This window comes from Oncorhynchus nerka, linkage group LG7 (genome assembly GCF_034236695.1).
Source record: "Oncorhynchus nerka isolate Pitt River linkage group LG7, Oner_Uvic_2.0, whole genome shotgun sequence".
In the NCBI taxonomy this organism is placed as follows: domain Eukaryota; kingdom Metazoa; phylum Chordata; class Actinopteri; order Salmoniformes; family Salmonidae; genus Oncorhynchus; species Oncorhynchus nerka.
In genome coordinates this window covers 90,309,985-90,323,626 of record NC_088402.1, presented here as the reverse complement: position 1 = coordinate 90,323,626, position 13,642 = coordinate 90,309,985, and the positions used below count along the sequence as shown (strand labels likewise).

The 13,642-nt window shown below is 43.9% G+C and overlaps 1 protein-coding gene across 1 annotated transcript in view; it reads left to right on the top strand.

Moving 5' to 3' along the window:
- LOC115126216 (laminin subunit alpha-5-like) overlaps positions 1-13,642 on the top strand; it is a 323,432-nt gene that overhangs the window by 267,524 nt on the left and 42,266 nt on the right. The window contains exons 65-70 of the mRNA XM_065021107.1: positions 159-310; positions 1,335-1,467; positions 2,651-2,794; positions 8,277-8,407; positions 9,592-9,756; positions 11,654-11,783. Coding sequence (XP_064877179.1) covers positions 159-310; positions 1,335-1,467; positions 2,651-2,794; positions 8,277-8,407; positions 9,592-9,756; positions 11,654-11,783 — 855 coding nt within the window. The remainder of the gene's footprint in view (positions 1-158; positions 311-1,334; positions 1,468-2,650; positions 2,795-8,276; positions 8,408-9,591; positions 9,757-11,653; positions 11,784-13,642) is intronic.

Here is a 13,642-nt window from a genome sequence, read left to right as displayed (position 1 = left end):
TGTGACTGTTACGTTCAGGTGTTTGTGTTGTAAGTTCCTGTGTGACTGTTACATTCGGGTGTTTGTGTTGTAAGTTACTGTGTGACTGTTACGTTCGGGTGTTTGTGTTGTAAGTTCCTGTGTGACTGTTACATTCGGGTGTTTGTGTTCCTGCGTAGTTGGAGATCATCCTCCTGTACGATACGACCACGCGTGTTGTGGTGAGGAACAACCGCCAAACCCTGCTCAACTACGTCTTCACCACGCCCCTGCCGCGCTTCGAAGCCAGCTACTACCTGGCTGGTGTACCAGAGGACAAGATGCCTGAAAGGTTAGACACATGCACACATACAGTACCAGTCTAAAGTTTGGACACACTTTCTCATTCCAGGGTTTTTCTTTATTTTGACTATTTTAATAATAGTGAAGACATCAAAACTATGAAATAACACACATGGAAACATATAGTATAGAGTTAAACAAATCAAAATATATTTTATATTTGAGATTATTCAAAGTAGCCACCCTTTGCCTTGATGACAGCTTTGCACACTCTTGGCATTCTCTCAACCATCTTCACCTGGAATGCTTTTCCAACAGTCTTGAAGGAGTTCCCACATATGCTGAGCACTTGTTGGCTGTTTTTCCTTCTACACTTTTCCTTTGAGTCATTGTCCTGTTGAAAAACAACTGATAGTCCCATTAAGCGCAAACCTACAATGTAGAAAATTAGCAGGCGTGTCCAAACTTTTGACTGGTACTGTACATGCACACACACACAGGAACGCAAACACAAACACACACACACACACACACACACACACAGGAACGCAAACACAAACACACACACACACACACACACAGGAACGCAAACACAAACACACACACACACACAGGAACGCAAACACACACACACACACACACACACAGGAACGCAAACACACACACACACACACACACACACACACAGGAACGCAAACACACACACACACACACACACACAGGAACGCAAACACACACACACACACAGGAACGCAAACACACACACACACAGGAACGCAAACACACACACACACAAACACACACACACACACACACAGGAACAAAACACACACACACACACAGGAACGCAAACACACACACACAGGAACGCAAACACACACACACAGGAACGCAAACACACACACACACACACATACACACACACAGGAACGCTAACACACACACACTCACACTCACACACACACACACACACACACACACACACACACACACACACACACTATCAGTTTCTTAATATCCTCTCTAAGAATTGCATAAACATAATAATATTATATTTTTCTCCCTCCACCAAGCCTGAAGGCCCTGTTCCCTCGCCACGGCTCTCTGAAGGGCTGTTTTAGGAACGTCAAGGCCATGAATTCTCACATCGACCTGAAGAGGATGCCCAGCTCTGGGGTCAGCTACGGCTGTGCCAATGACCTACTGGTTAGTGTATATATATACACACACATGTACACTACCGTTCTAAAGTTTGGGGTCGCTAAGAAATGTCCTTGTTTTTGAAAGAAAAGCACGTTCTTTTGTCCATTTAAAATAACATGAAATTGATCAGAAATACAGTGTAGACATTGTTAATGTTGTAAATGACTATTGTAGCTGGAAACAGTTGATTTGTTATGGAATATCTACATAGGCGTACAGAGGCCCATTATCAGCAACCATCACTCCTGTGTTCCAATGGCACGTTGTGTTAAACTAATCCAAGTACAGAGGCCCCATTATCAGCAACCATCACTCCTGTGTTCCAATGGCACGTTGTGTTAAACTAATCCAAGTACAGAGGCCCCATTATCAGCAACCATCACGCCTGTGTTCCAATAGCACGTTGTGTTAGCTAATCCAAGTTTATCATTTTATAAAGGCTAATTGATTCATTAGAAAACCCTTTTACAATTATGTTAGCACAGCTGAAAACTGTTGTTCTGATTAAAGAAGCAATAAAACTGGTCTTCTTTAGACTAGTTGAGTATCTGGAGCATCAGCATTTGTGGGTTCGATTACAGGCTCAAAATGGCCAGAAACCAAGAACTTTCTTCTGGAACTCGTCAGTCTATTCTTGTTCTGAGAAATTAAAGCTATTCCATGAGAGATATTGCCAAGAAACTGAAGATCTCGTACAACTCTGTGTACTACTCCCTTCACAGAACAGCGCAAACTGGCCCTAACCAGAATAGAAAGAGGAGTGGGAGGCCCCAGTGCACAACTGAGCAAGAGGACAAGTACATTAGAGTGTCTAGTTTGAGAAACAGTCACCTCACAAGTCCTGAACTGGCAGCTTCATTAAATAGTACCCACAAAACACCAGTCTCAACGTCAACAGTGAAGAAGCGACTCCGGGATGCTGGCCTTCTAGGCAGAGATGCAAAGACAAAACCATATCTCAGACTGGCCAATAAAAATAAAAGATTAAGATGGGCAAAAGAACACAGACACTGGACAGATGAACTCTGCCTAGAAGGCCAACATCCTGGAGTCGCCTCTTCACTGTTGATGTTGAGACTGGTGTTTTGCGTTTTACTATTTAATGAAGCTGCCAGTTGATAACTGTATAACACATCTCTCTCTCGCATGCTCCCTTTCTCTCTTTCTCTATCTCTCTTTGTGTCAGGTGGCCCGTGAGGCCCACTTCTCAGGCCACAGTTACCTGGACTTGTCTCCAGACAACATCCCTGGTCTCAGGAACAACTTCTACGCCGGGTTTGGCTTCCGCTCTGACCAGAAGAACGGACTCATGTTCTACCACCAAGCTCAGGTACTATACTCTCCCTTCCTCTCTCTCTCCATCTCTCGCTCCCTCTCGCTCTCCCTTCCTCTTTCTCGCTCTCTCCCTCTCCCTCTCTCTCTCTTGCCCTCTCTCTCTTGCCCTCTCTCTCTCTCCCTCCATCTCTTGCCCTCTCTCCCTCTCGCTCTCCCTTCCTCTTTCTCGCTCTCTCCCTCTCTCTCGCTCTCTTGCCCTCTCTCTCTTGCCCTCTCTCTCTCTCCCACTATCTCTTGCCCTCTCTCTCTCTCCCACTATCTCTTGCCCTCTCTCCCTCTCGCTCTCCCTTCCTCTCTCTCGCTCTCGCTCTCTCTCTCTCTCTCTCTCTCTCTCTCTTGCCCTCTCTCTGTCTCTTGCCCTCTCTCTCTCTCGCTCTCCCTCTCTTGCTCTGTCTTGCTCTCTCTCTCTCTCTTGCCCTCTCTCTCTCTCCCACTATCTCTTGCCCTCTCTCTCTCTCCCACTATCTCTTGCCCTCTCTCCCTCTCGCTCTCCCTTCCTCTCTCTCGCTCTCTCTCTCTCTCTCTCTCTTGCCCTCTCTCTGTCTCTTGCCCTCTCTCTCTCTCCCACTATCTCTTGCCCTCTCTCCCTCTCGCTCTCCCTCTCTTGCTCTCAGTCTTGCTCTCTCTCTCTCTCTTGCCCTCTCTCTCTCTCCCACTATCTCTTGCCCTCTCTCTCTCTCCCACTATCTTTTGCCCTCTCTCCCTCTCGCTCTCCCTTCCTCTCTCTCGCTCTCTCTCTCTCTCTCTCTCTCTCTTGCCCTCTCTCTGTCTCTTGCCCTCTCTCTCTCTCCCACTATCTCTTGCCCTCTCTCCCTCTCGCTCTCCCTCTCTTGCTCTCCGTCTTGCTCTCTCTCTCTCTCTTGCCCTCTCTCTCCCTCTCGCTCTCTCCCTCTCGCTCTCTCCCTTTCGCTCTCTCTCTTTCTCTCCTTCTCTTAGAGATGGATGGATATGCTAACCGTACCTTCACTGTGGTTACAGGATCGTGATTGATTGTAATATGTGTTTATAATGTGTGTGTTCTCTGGTCAGGACGGAGTGTGATGTAATGTGTTCTCTGGTCAGGACAGAGTGTGATGTAATGTGTTCTCTGGTCAGGACAGAGTGTGATGTAATGTGTTCTCTGGTCAGGACAGAGTGTGATGTAATGTGTTCTCTGGTCAGGACGGAGTGTGATGTAATGTGTTCTCTGGTCAGGACAGAGTGTGATGTAATGTGTTCTCTGGTCAGGACGGAGTGTGATGTAATGTGTTCTCTCGTCAGGACGGAGTGTGATGTAATGTGTTCTCTGGTCAGGACAGAGTGTGATGTAATGTGTTCTCTGGTCAGGACAGAGTGTGATGTAATGTGTTCTCTGGTCAGGACGGAGTGTGATGTAATGTGTTCTCTGGTCAGGACGGAGTGTGATGTAATGTGTTCTCTCGTCAGGACGGAGTGTGATGTAATGTGTTCTCTGGTCAGGACAGAGTGTGATGTAATGTGTTCTCTGGTCAGGACAGAGTGTGATGTAATGTGTTCTCTGGTCAGGACGGAGTGTGATGTAATGTGTTCTCTGGTCAGGACGGAGTGTGATGTAATGTGTTCTCTGGTCAGGACGGAGTGTGATGTAATGTGTTCTCTGGTCAGGACGGAGTGTGATGTAATGTGTTCTCTGGTCAGGACGGAGTGTGATGTAATGTGTTCTCTGGTCAGGACGGAGTGTGATGTAATGTGTTCTCTGGTCAGGACGGAGTGTGATGTAATGTGTTCTCTGGTCAGGACGGAGTGTGATGTAATGTGTTCTCTGGTCAGGACAGAGTGTGATGTAATGTGTTCTCTGGTCAGGACGGAGTGTGATGTAATGTGTTCTCTGGTCAGGACGGAGTGTGATGTAATGTGTTCTCTGGTCAGGACGGAGTGTGATGTAATGTGTTCTCTGGTCAGGACGGAGTGTGATGTAATGTGTTCTCTGGTCAGGACGGAGTGTGATGTAATGTGTTCTCTGGTCAGGACGGAGTGTGATGTAATGTGTTCTCTGGTCAGGACGGAGTGTGATGTAATGTGTTCTCTCGTCAGGACGGAGTGTGATGTAATGTGTTCTCTGGTCAGGACGGAGTGTGATGTAATGTGTTCTCTGGTCAGGACGGAGTGTGATGTAATGTGTTCTCTGGTCAGGACGGAGTGTGATGTAATGTGTTCTCTGGTCAGGACGGAGTGTGATGTAATGTGTTCTCTGGTCAGGACGGAGTGTGATGTAATGTGTTCTCTCGTCAGGACGGAGTGTGATGTAATGTGTTCTCTGGTCAGGACGGAGTGTAATGTAATGTGTTCTCTGGTCAGGACGGAGTGTGATGTAATGTGTTCTCTGGTCAGGACGGAGTGTGATGTAATGTGTTCTCTGGTCAGGACAGAGTGTGATGTAATGTGTTCTCTGGTCAGGACGGAGTGTGATGTAATGTGTTCTCTGGTCAGGACGGAGTGTGATGTAATGTGTTCTCTGGTCAGGACGGAGTGTGATGTAATGTGTTCTCTGGTCAGGACGGAGTGTGATGTAATGTGTTCTCTGGTCAGGACGGAGTGTGATGTAATGTGTTCTCTGGTCAGGACGGAGTGTGATGTAATGTGTTCTCTGGTCAGGACGGAGTGTGATGTAATGTGTTCTCTCGTCAGGACGGAGTGTGATGTAATGTGTTCTCTGGTCAGGACGGAGTGTGATGTAATGTGTAATGTAATGTGTTCTCTGGTCAGGACGGAGTGTGATGTAATGTGTTCTCTGGTCAGGACAGAGTGTAATGTAATGTGTTCTCTGGTCAGGACGGAGTGTGATGTAATGTGTTCTCTGGTCAGGACAGAGTGTGATGTAATGTGTTCTCTGGTCAGGACAGAGTGTGATGTAATGTGTTCTCTGGTCAGGACGGAGTGTGATGTAATGTGTTCTCTGGTCAGGACAGAGTGTAATGTAATGTGTTCTCTGGTCAGGACGGAGTGTGATGTAATGTGTTCTCTGGTCAGGACGGAGTGTGATGTAATGTGTTCTCTGGTCAGGACGGAGTGTGATGTAATGTGTTCTCTGGTCAGGACGGAGTGTGATGTAATGTGTAATGTAATGTGTTCTCTGGTCAGGACAGAGTGTAATGTAATGTGTTCTCTGGTCAGGACGGAGTGTGATGTAATGTGTTCTCTGGTCAGGACGGAGTGTGATGTAATGTGTTCTCTGGTCAGGACGGAGTGTGATGTAATGTGTAATGTAATGTGTTCTCTGGTCAGGACGGAGTGTGATGTAATGTGTTCTCTGGTCAGGACGGAGTGTGATGTAATGTGTTCTCTGGTCAGGACAGAGTGTAATGTAATGTGTTCTCTGGTCAGGACGGAGTGTGATGTAATGTGTTCTCTGGTCAGGACAGAGTGTGATGTAATGTGTTCTCTGGTCAGGACAGAGTGTGATGTAATGTGTTCTCTGGTCAGGACGGAGTGTGATGTAATGTGTAATGTAATGTGTTCTCTGGTCAGGACGGAGTGTGATGTAATGTGTTCTCTGGTCAGGACGGAGTGTGATGTAATGTGTTCTCTGGTCAGGACAGAGTGTAATGTAATGTGTTCTCTGGTCAGGACGGAGTGTGATGTAATGTGTTCTCTGGTCAGGACAGAGTGTGATGTAATGTGTTCTCTGGTCAGGACAGAGTGTGATGTAATGTGTTCTCTGGTCAGGACGGAGTGTGATGTAATGTGTTCTCTGGTCAGGACAGAGTGTGATGTAATGTGTTCTCTGGTCAGGACGGAGTGTGATGTAATGTGTGATATAATGTGTTCTCTCTCGTCAGGACGGAGTGATGTAATGTGTGATGTGATGTAATGTGTGATGTAATGTGTTCTCTGGTCAGGACAGAGTGTGATGTAATGTGTGATGTAATGTGATGTGATGTAATGTGTTCTCTGGTCAGGACAGAGTGTGATGTAATGTGTGATGTAATGTGATGTGATGTAATGTGTTCTCTCTCGTCAGGACGGAGTGATGTAATGTGTGATGTGATGTAATGTGTGATGTAATGTGTTAGGACAGAGTGTGATGTAATGTAATGTGTTCTCTCTGGTCAGGACAGAGTGTGATGTAATGTAATGTGTTCTCTCTGGTCAGGACAGAGTGTGATGTAATGTGTGATGTAATGTGTTCTCTCTGGTCAGGACAGAGTGTGATGTAATGTAATGTGTGATGTAATGTGTTCTCTCTCGTCAGGACAGAGTGTGATGTAATGTGTGATGTAATGTGTGATATATATATATTATGTGTTCTCTCTCGTCAGGACAGAGTGTAATGTAATGTGTGATGTAATGTGTTCTCTCTCGTCAGGACAGAGTGTGATGTAATGTGTGATGTAATGTGTGATGTAATGTGTGATGTAATGTGTTCTCTCTCGTCAGGACAGAGTGTGATGTAATGTGTGATGTAATGTGTTCTCTCTCGTCAGGACAGAGTGTGATGTAATGTGTGATGTAATGTGTTCTCTCTCGTCAGGACAGAGTGTGATGTAATGTGTGATGTAATGTGTGATGTAATGTGTGATGTAATGTGTTCTCTCTCGTCAGGACAGAGTGTGATGTAATGTGTGATGTAATGTGTGATGTAATGTGTTCTCTCTCGTCAGGACAGAGTGTGATGTAATGTGTGATGTAATGTGTGATGTAATGTGTTCTCTCTCGTCAGGACAGAGTGTGATGTAATGTGTGATGTAATGTGTTCTCTCTCGTCAGGACAGAGTGTGATGTAATGTGTGATGTAATGTGTTCTCTCTGGTCAGGACAGAGTATGATGTAATGTGTGATGTAATGTGTGATATATATATATTATGTGTTCTCTCTCGTCAGGACAGAGTGTGATGTAATGTGTGATATATATATATTATGTGTTCTCTCGTCAGGACAGAGTGTGATGTAATGTGTGATATATATATATTATGTGTTCTCTCGTCAGGACAGAGTGTGATGTAATGTGTGATATATATATATTATGTGTTCTCTCGTCAGGACAGAGTGTGATGTAATGTGTGATATATATATATTATGTGTTCTCTCGTCAGGACAGAGTGTGATGTAATGTGTGATGTAATGTGTGATATATATATATTATGTGTTCTCTCTCGTCAGGACAGAGTGTGATGTAATGTGTGATATATATATATTATGTGTTCTCTCGTCAGGACAGAGTGTGATGTAATGTGTGATATATATATATTATGTGTTCTCTCGTCAGGACAGAGTGTGATGTAATGTGTGATATATATATATTATGTGTTCTCTCGTCAGGACAGAGTGTGATGTAATGTGTGATGTAATGTGTTCTCTCTCGTCAGGACAGAGTGTGATGTAATGTGTGATGTAATGTGTGATGTAATGTGTTCTCTCTCGTCAGGACAGAGTGTGATGTAATGTGTGATGTAATGTGTTCTCTCTCGTCAGGACAGAGTGTGATGTAATGTGTGATGTAATGTGTTCTCTCTGGTCAGGACGGAGTGTGTCAGGTGTTCCTGGATAAGGGTCATGTGGTAGTGAGGGCGGGCAACAACGAGGTGAAGACTCAAAAGACCTACAACGACGACAACGATCATTATGTAACTCTGTACAGCAACAACAACAGGTAGGATTTACCATCCACCAACTAAATGATTATTATGTAACTCTGTACAGCAACAACAGGTAGGATTTACCATCCACCAACTAAATGATCATTATGTAACTCTGTACAGCAACAACAACAGGTAGGATTTACCATCCACCAACTAAATGATCATTATGTAACTCTGTACAGCAACAACAGGTAGGATTTACCATCCACCAACTAAATGATCATTATGTAACTCTGTACAGCAACAACAACAGGTAGGATTTACTATCCACCAACTAAATCCACCAACTAAATGATCATTATGTAACTCTATACAGCAACAACAACAGGTAGGATTTACCATCCACCAACTAAATGATCGTTATGTAACTCTGTACAGCAACAACAACAGGTAGGATTTACCATCCACCAACTAAATGATCATTATGTAACTCTGTACAGCAACAACAACAGGTAGGATTTACCATCCACCAACTAAATGATCATTATGTAACTCTGTACAGCAACAACAACAGGTAGGATTTACCATCCACCAACTAAATCCACCAACTAAATGATCATTATGTAACTCTGTACAGCAACAACAACAGGTAGGATTTACCATCCACCAACTAAATCCACCAACTAAATGATCATTATGTAACTCTGTACAGCAACAACAACAGGTAGGATTTACCATCCACCAACTAAATCCACCAACTAAATGATCATTATGTAACTCTGTACAGCAACAACAGGTAGGATTTACCATCCACCAACTAAATCCACCAACTAAATCCACCAACTAAATGATCATTATGTAACTCTGTACAGCAACAACAGGTAGGATTTACCATCCACCAACTAAATCCACCATCTAAATCCACCAACTAAATGATCATTATGTAACTCTGTACAGCAACAACAGGTAGGATTTACCATCCACCAACTAAATCCACCAACTAAATCCACCAACTAAATGATTATTATGTAACTCTGTACAGCAACAACAACAGGTAGGATGATGGCATGTTCTCCTCCTTTGAATGGAAGAGCTGTGAAACATGAAACCCATCTGTGTGTGTGTGTGTGTGTGTGTGTGTGTGTGTGTGTGTGTGTGTGTGTGTGTGTGTGTGTGTGTGTGTGTGTGTGTGTGTGTGTGTGTGTGTGTGTGTGTGTGTGTGTGTGTGTGTCTGTGTGTGTGTGTGTCTCTGTAGGTTGCGTGTCTATGTGGATGACGTCCTGGAGAAGAATGGGGATACGGGTCGTGGGGGAGGCAGCAGCGAGGCAGCACTGTCACCTGGCGGTGTCTACCTGGGAGGGACACCTGACAACAGCCTCAACAACCTCACCGGCTGTCTTAGCAACCTGTTCATCAAGAGGTAAGAAGGGGTTAGGGACACCGGGACAAACCGAGCAGGGAAAATAGGGATCTGTGGAGGATTGCATTTATTTCAGTTTCAATGTTGCTCCTACTACTACTAGATTACAATGTTGCTGCTCCTACTACTACTAGATTACAATATTGCTGCTCCTACTACTAGATTACAATGTTGCTGCTCCTTTTACTACTAGATTACAATGTTGCTGCTCCTACTACTACTAGATTACAATGTTGCTGCTCCTACTACTGCTAGATTACAATGTTGCTGCTCCTACTACTAGATTACAATGTTGCTGCTCCTACTACTAGATTACAATGTTGCTGCTCCTACTACTAGATTACGATGTTGTTGCTCCTACTACTAGATTACAATGTTGCTGCTCCTACTACTAGATTACAATGTTGCTGCTCCTACTACTAGATTACAATGTTGCTGCTACTGCTACTAGATTACAATGTTGCTGCTCCTACTACTAGATTACAATGTTGCTGCTCCTACTACTAGATTACAATGTTGCTGCTCCTACTACTACTAGATTACAATGTTGCTGCTACTACTACTAGATTACAATGTTGCTCCTACTACTGCTAGATTACAATGTTGTTGCTCCTACTACTACTAGATTACAATGTTGGTGCTCCTACTACTAGATTACAATGTTGCTGCTCCTACTACTAGATTACAATGTTGCTGCTCCTACTACTACTAAATTACAATGTTGCTGCTCCTACTACTACTAGATTACAATGTTGCTGCTCCTACTACTAGATTACAATGTTGCTGCTCCTACTACTACTAGATTACAATGTTGCTGCTCCTACTGCTAGATTACAATGTTGCTGCTCCTACTACTACTAGATTACAATGTTGCTGCTCCTACTGCTAGATTACAATGTTGCTGCTCCTACTGTTAGATTACAATGTTGCTGCTCCTACTACTACTAGATTACAATGTTGCTGCTCCTACTGTTAGATTACAATGTTGCTGCTCCTACTACTACTAGATTACAATGTTGCTGCTCCTACTGCTAGATTACAATGTTGCTGCTCCTACTACTACTAGATTACAATGTTGCTGCTCCTACTAATACTAGATTACAATGTTGCTGCTCCTACTGCTAGATTACAATGTTGCTGCTCCTACTACTACTAGATTACAATGTTGCTGCTCCTACTGCTAGATTACAATGTTGCTGCTCCTACTACTACTAGATTACAATGTTGCTGCTCCTACTACTAGATTACAATGTTGCTGCTCCTACTACTAGATTACAATGTTGCTGCTCCTACTACTACTAAATTACAATGTTGCTGCTCCTACTACTACTAGATTACAATGTTGCTGCTCCTACTACTAGATTACAATGTTGCTGCTCCTACTACTACTAGATTACAATGTTGCTGCTCCTACTGCTAGATTACAATGTTGCTGCTCCTACTACTACTAGATTACAATGTTGCTGCTCCTACTGCTAGATTACAATGTTGCTGCTCCTACTGTTAGATTACAATGTTGCTGCTCCTACTACTACTAGATTACAATGTTGCTGCTCCTACTGTTAGATTACAATGTTGCTGCTCCTACTACTACTAGATTACAATGTTGCTGCTCCTACTGCTAGATTACAATGTTGCTGCTCCTACTACTACTAGATTACAATGTTGCTGCTCCTACTACTACTAGATTACAATGTTGCTGCTCCTACTGCTAGATTACAATGTTGCTGCTCCTACTACTGCTAGATTACAATGTTGCTGCTTCTACTACCGCTAGATTAGAAGTTAGTTTTCTAAGAGTAGATGTGATTATACCACTGTGTGCAGGACTTGGGCTATAACTGTTACTGTAGCCATGACAACGGGCTAACAACCCTATAACGACTGTACTCTACAGAGACAAGCCTTCTCAGATGGTGATGAATCTGATGAATGCTAAGGAGAACATCAACGTTCCTCTAGACTGTCCCGCTGCCAATAGACCACAACAGATCCTGGCCACACCACCACGACAAAAGCATGTTAAGGTACCTGACACCATAGGTAGACAATATATAATGTATTATACTGATACTTCTATAGCTGACACCATAGGTACACAATATATAATGTATTATACTGATACTTCTATAGCTGACACCATAGGTACACAATATATAATGTATTATACTGATACTTCTATAGCTGACACCATAGGTACACAATATATAATGTATTCTAGTACCTCTTCTACATCTGACACCATTAAGATAGTATTAGAATACATTATACAGAATCTTAATGGTGTCAGATATCGAAATAGTGTTAGAATACATTATATACTATATATCTGACACCATTAAGATAGTGTATTATAATACTGCAGCCCCACACCCTCGTGTGTGTGTGTGTGTGTGTGTGTGTGTGTGTGTGTGTGTGTGTGTGTGTGTGTGTGTGTGTGTGTGTGTGTGTGTGTGTGTGTGTGTGTGTGTGTGTGTGTGTGTGTGTGATCTCCAAACCCCTGCGTTCATCTCACATTTCATAGTCTGCATAGTGTCTGCACTCAGAACCCGAATCGGCTACTTGATGTTAAGTCTGTGACGAGAGATTATAGACAGACAAGAAAATGACCATCATGGATCTTCAATCAGAATGAACTCCTATACAACAGAAGGAAAGACAAAACATGATTATAAAGTGATTATTAACTATAAAAAATATATATATGAAAACAGTACTAATTATAATGAAAAATACTGTTATATGCACATCATACCTTTGTGTGTATATATAGTGTATCTACTGTATGTTTTACATTATGTGGACACCCCTTCAAATTCAATGGGTTTCCATGGCCGTGCAGCCGCACACAAGCCTAAGATCACCATGCCAAACGTCAGTTTCAAGCGTCAGTGCTGGACTGGTGTAAAGTTCGCCGCCATTGGACTCTGGAGCAGTGGAAACGTGTTCTCTGGAGTGATGAATCCCGCTCACCATCTGGCAGTCCGACGGAATAACCTGGGGATGGCGGATGCCAGGAGAACGCTACCTGCCCCAACGTATAGTGCCAACTGTAAAGTTTGGTGGATGAGGAATAATGGTCTGGAGCTGTTTTTCATGGTTTGGGCCCCTTAGTTCCAGTGAAGGGAAATCTTAACGCTACAGCATACAATTCTGTGCTTCCAACTTTATGGCAACAGTTTGGGGAAGGCCCTTTCCTGTTTCAGCATGACAATGCCCCCGTGCACAAAGCAAGGTCCATACAGAAATTATTTGTTGAGATCGTTGTGGAAGATCTTGACTGGCCTACACAGAACCCTGACCTCAACCTCATCGAACACCTTTGGGATGAATTGGAACGCCGACTGTGAGCCAGGCCTAATCGCCCAACATCAGTGCCCCAACCTCACTAATGCTCTTGTGGCTGAATGAAAGCCAATTCCCCACAGCAATGTTCCAACATCTAGTGGAAAGCCTTCCCAGAAAAGTGGAGGCTGTTATAGCAGCAAATGGGGGGACTAACTCCATATTAATGCCCATGATTTTGGACTGAGATGTTGGATGAGTGTCCTCATGCTTTTCGTTGTGTAGTTACTGTGCTTTACTCACACAACCAGATTACATTCATTCCACATGACACACTATTCACACTCTCCAATGGGTCGGATGCTGTCAGTGAGACCTCTACACGTGCCTAGGATGGTCCCAGCCAGTAGGATGGTCCCAGCCAATAGGATGTTCCCAGCCAATAGGATTGGTGCCAGCCAGTAGGATGGTCCCAGCCAGTAGGATTGGTCCCAGCCAGTAGGATGGTCCCAGCCAGTAGGATTGGTCCCAGCCAATAGGATTGGTCCCAGACAGTAGGATTGGTCCCAGCCAGTAGGATTGGTCCCAGCCAGTAGGATTG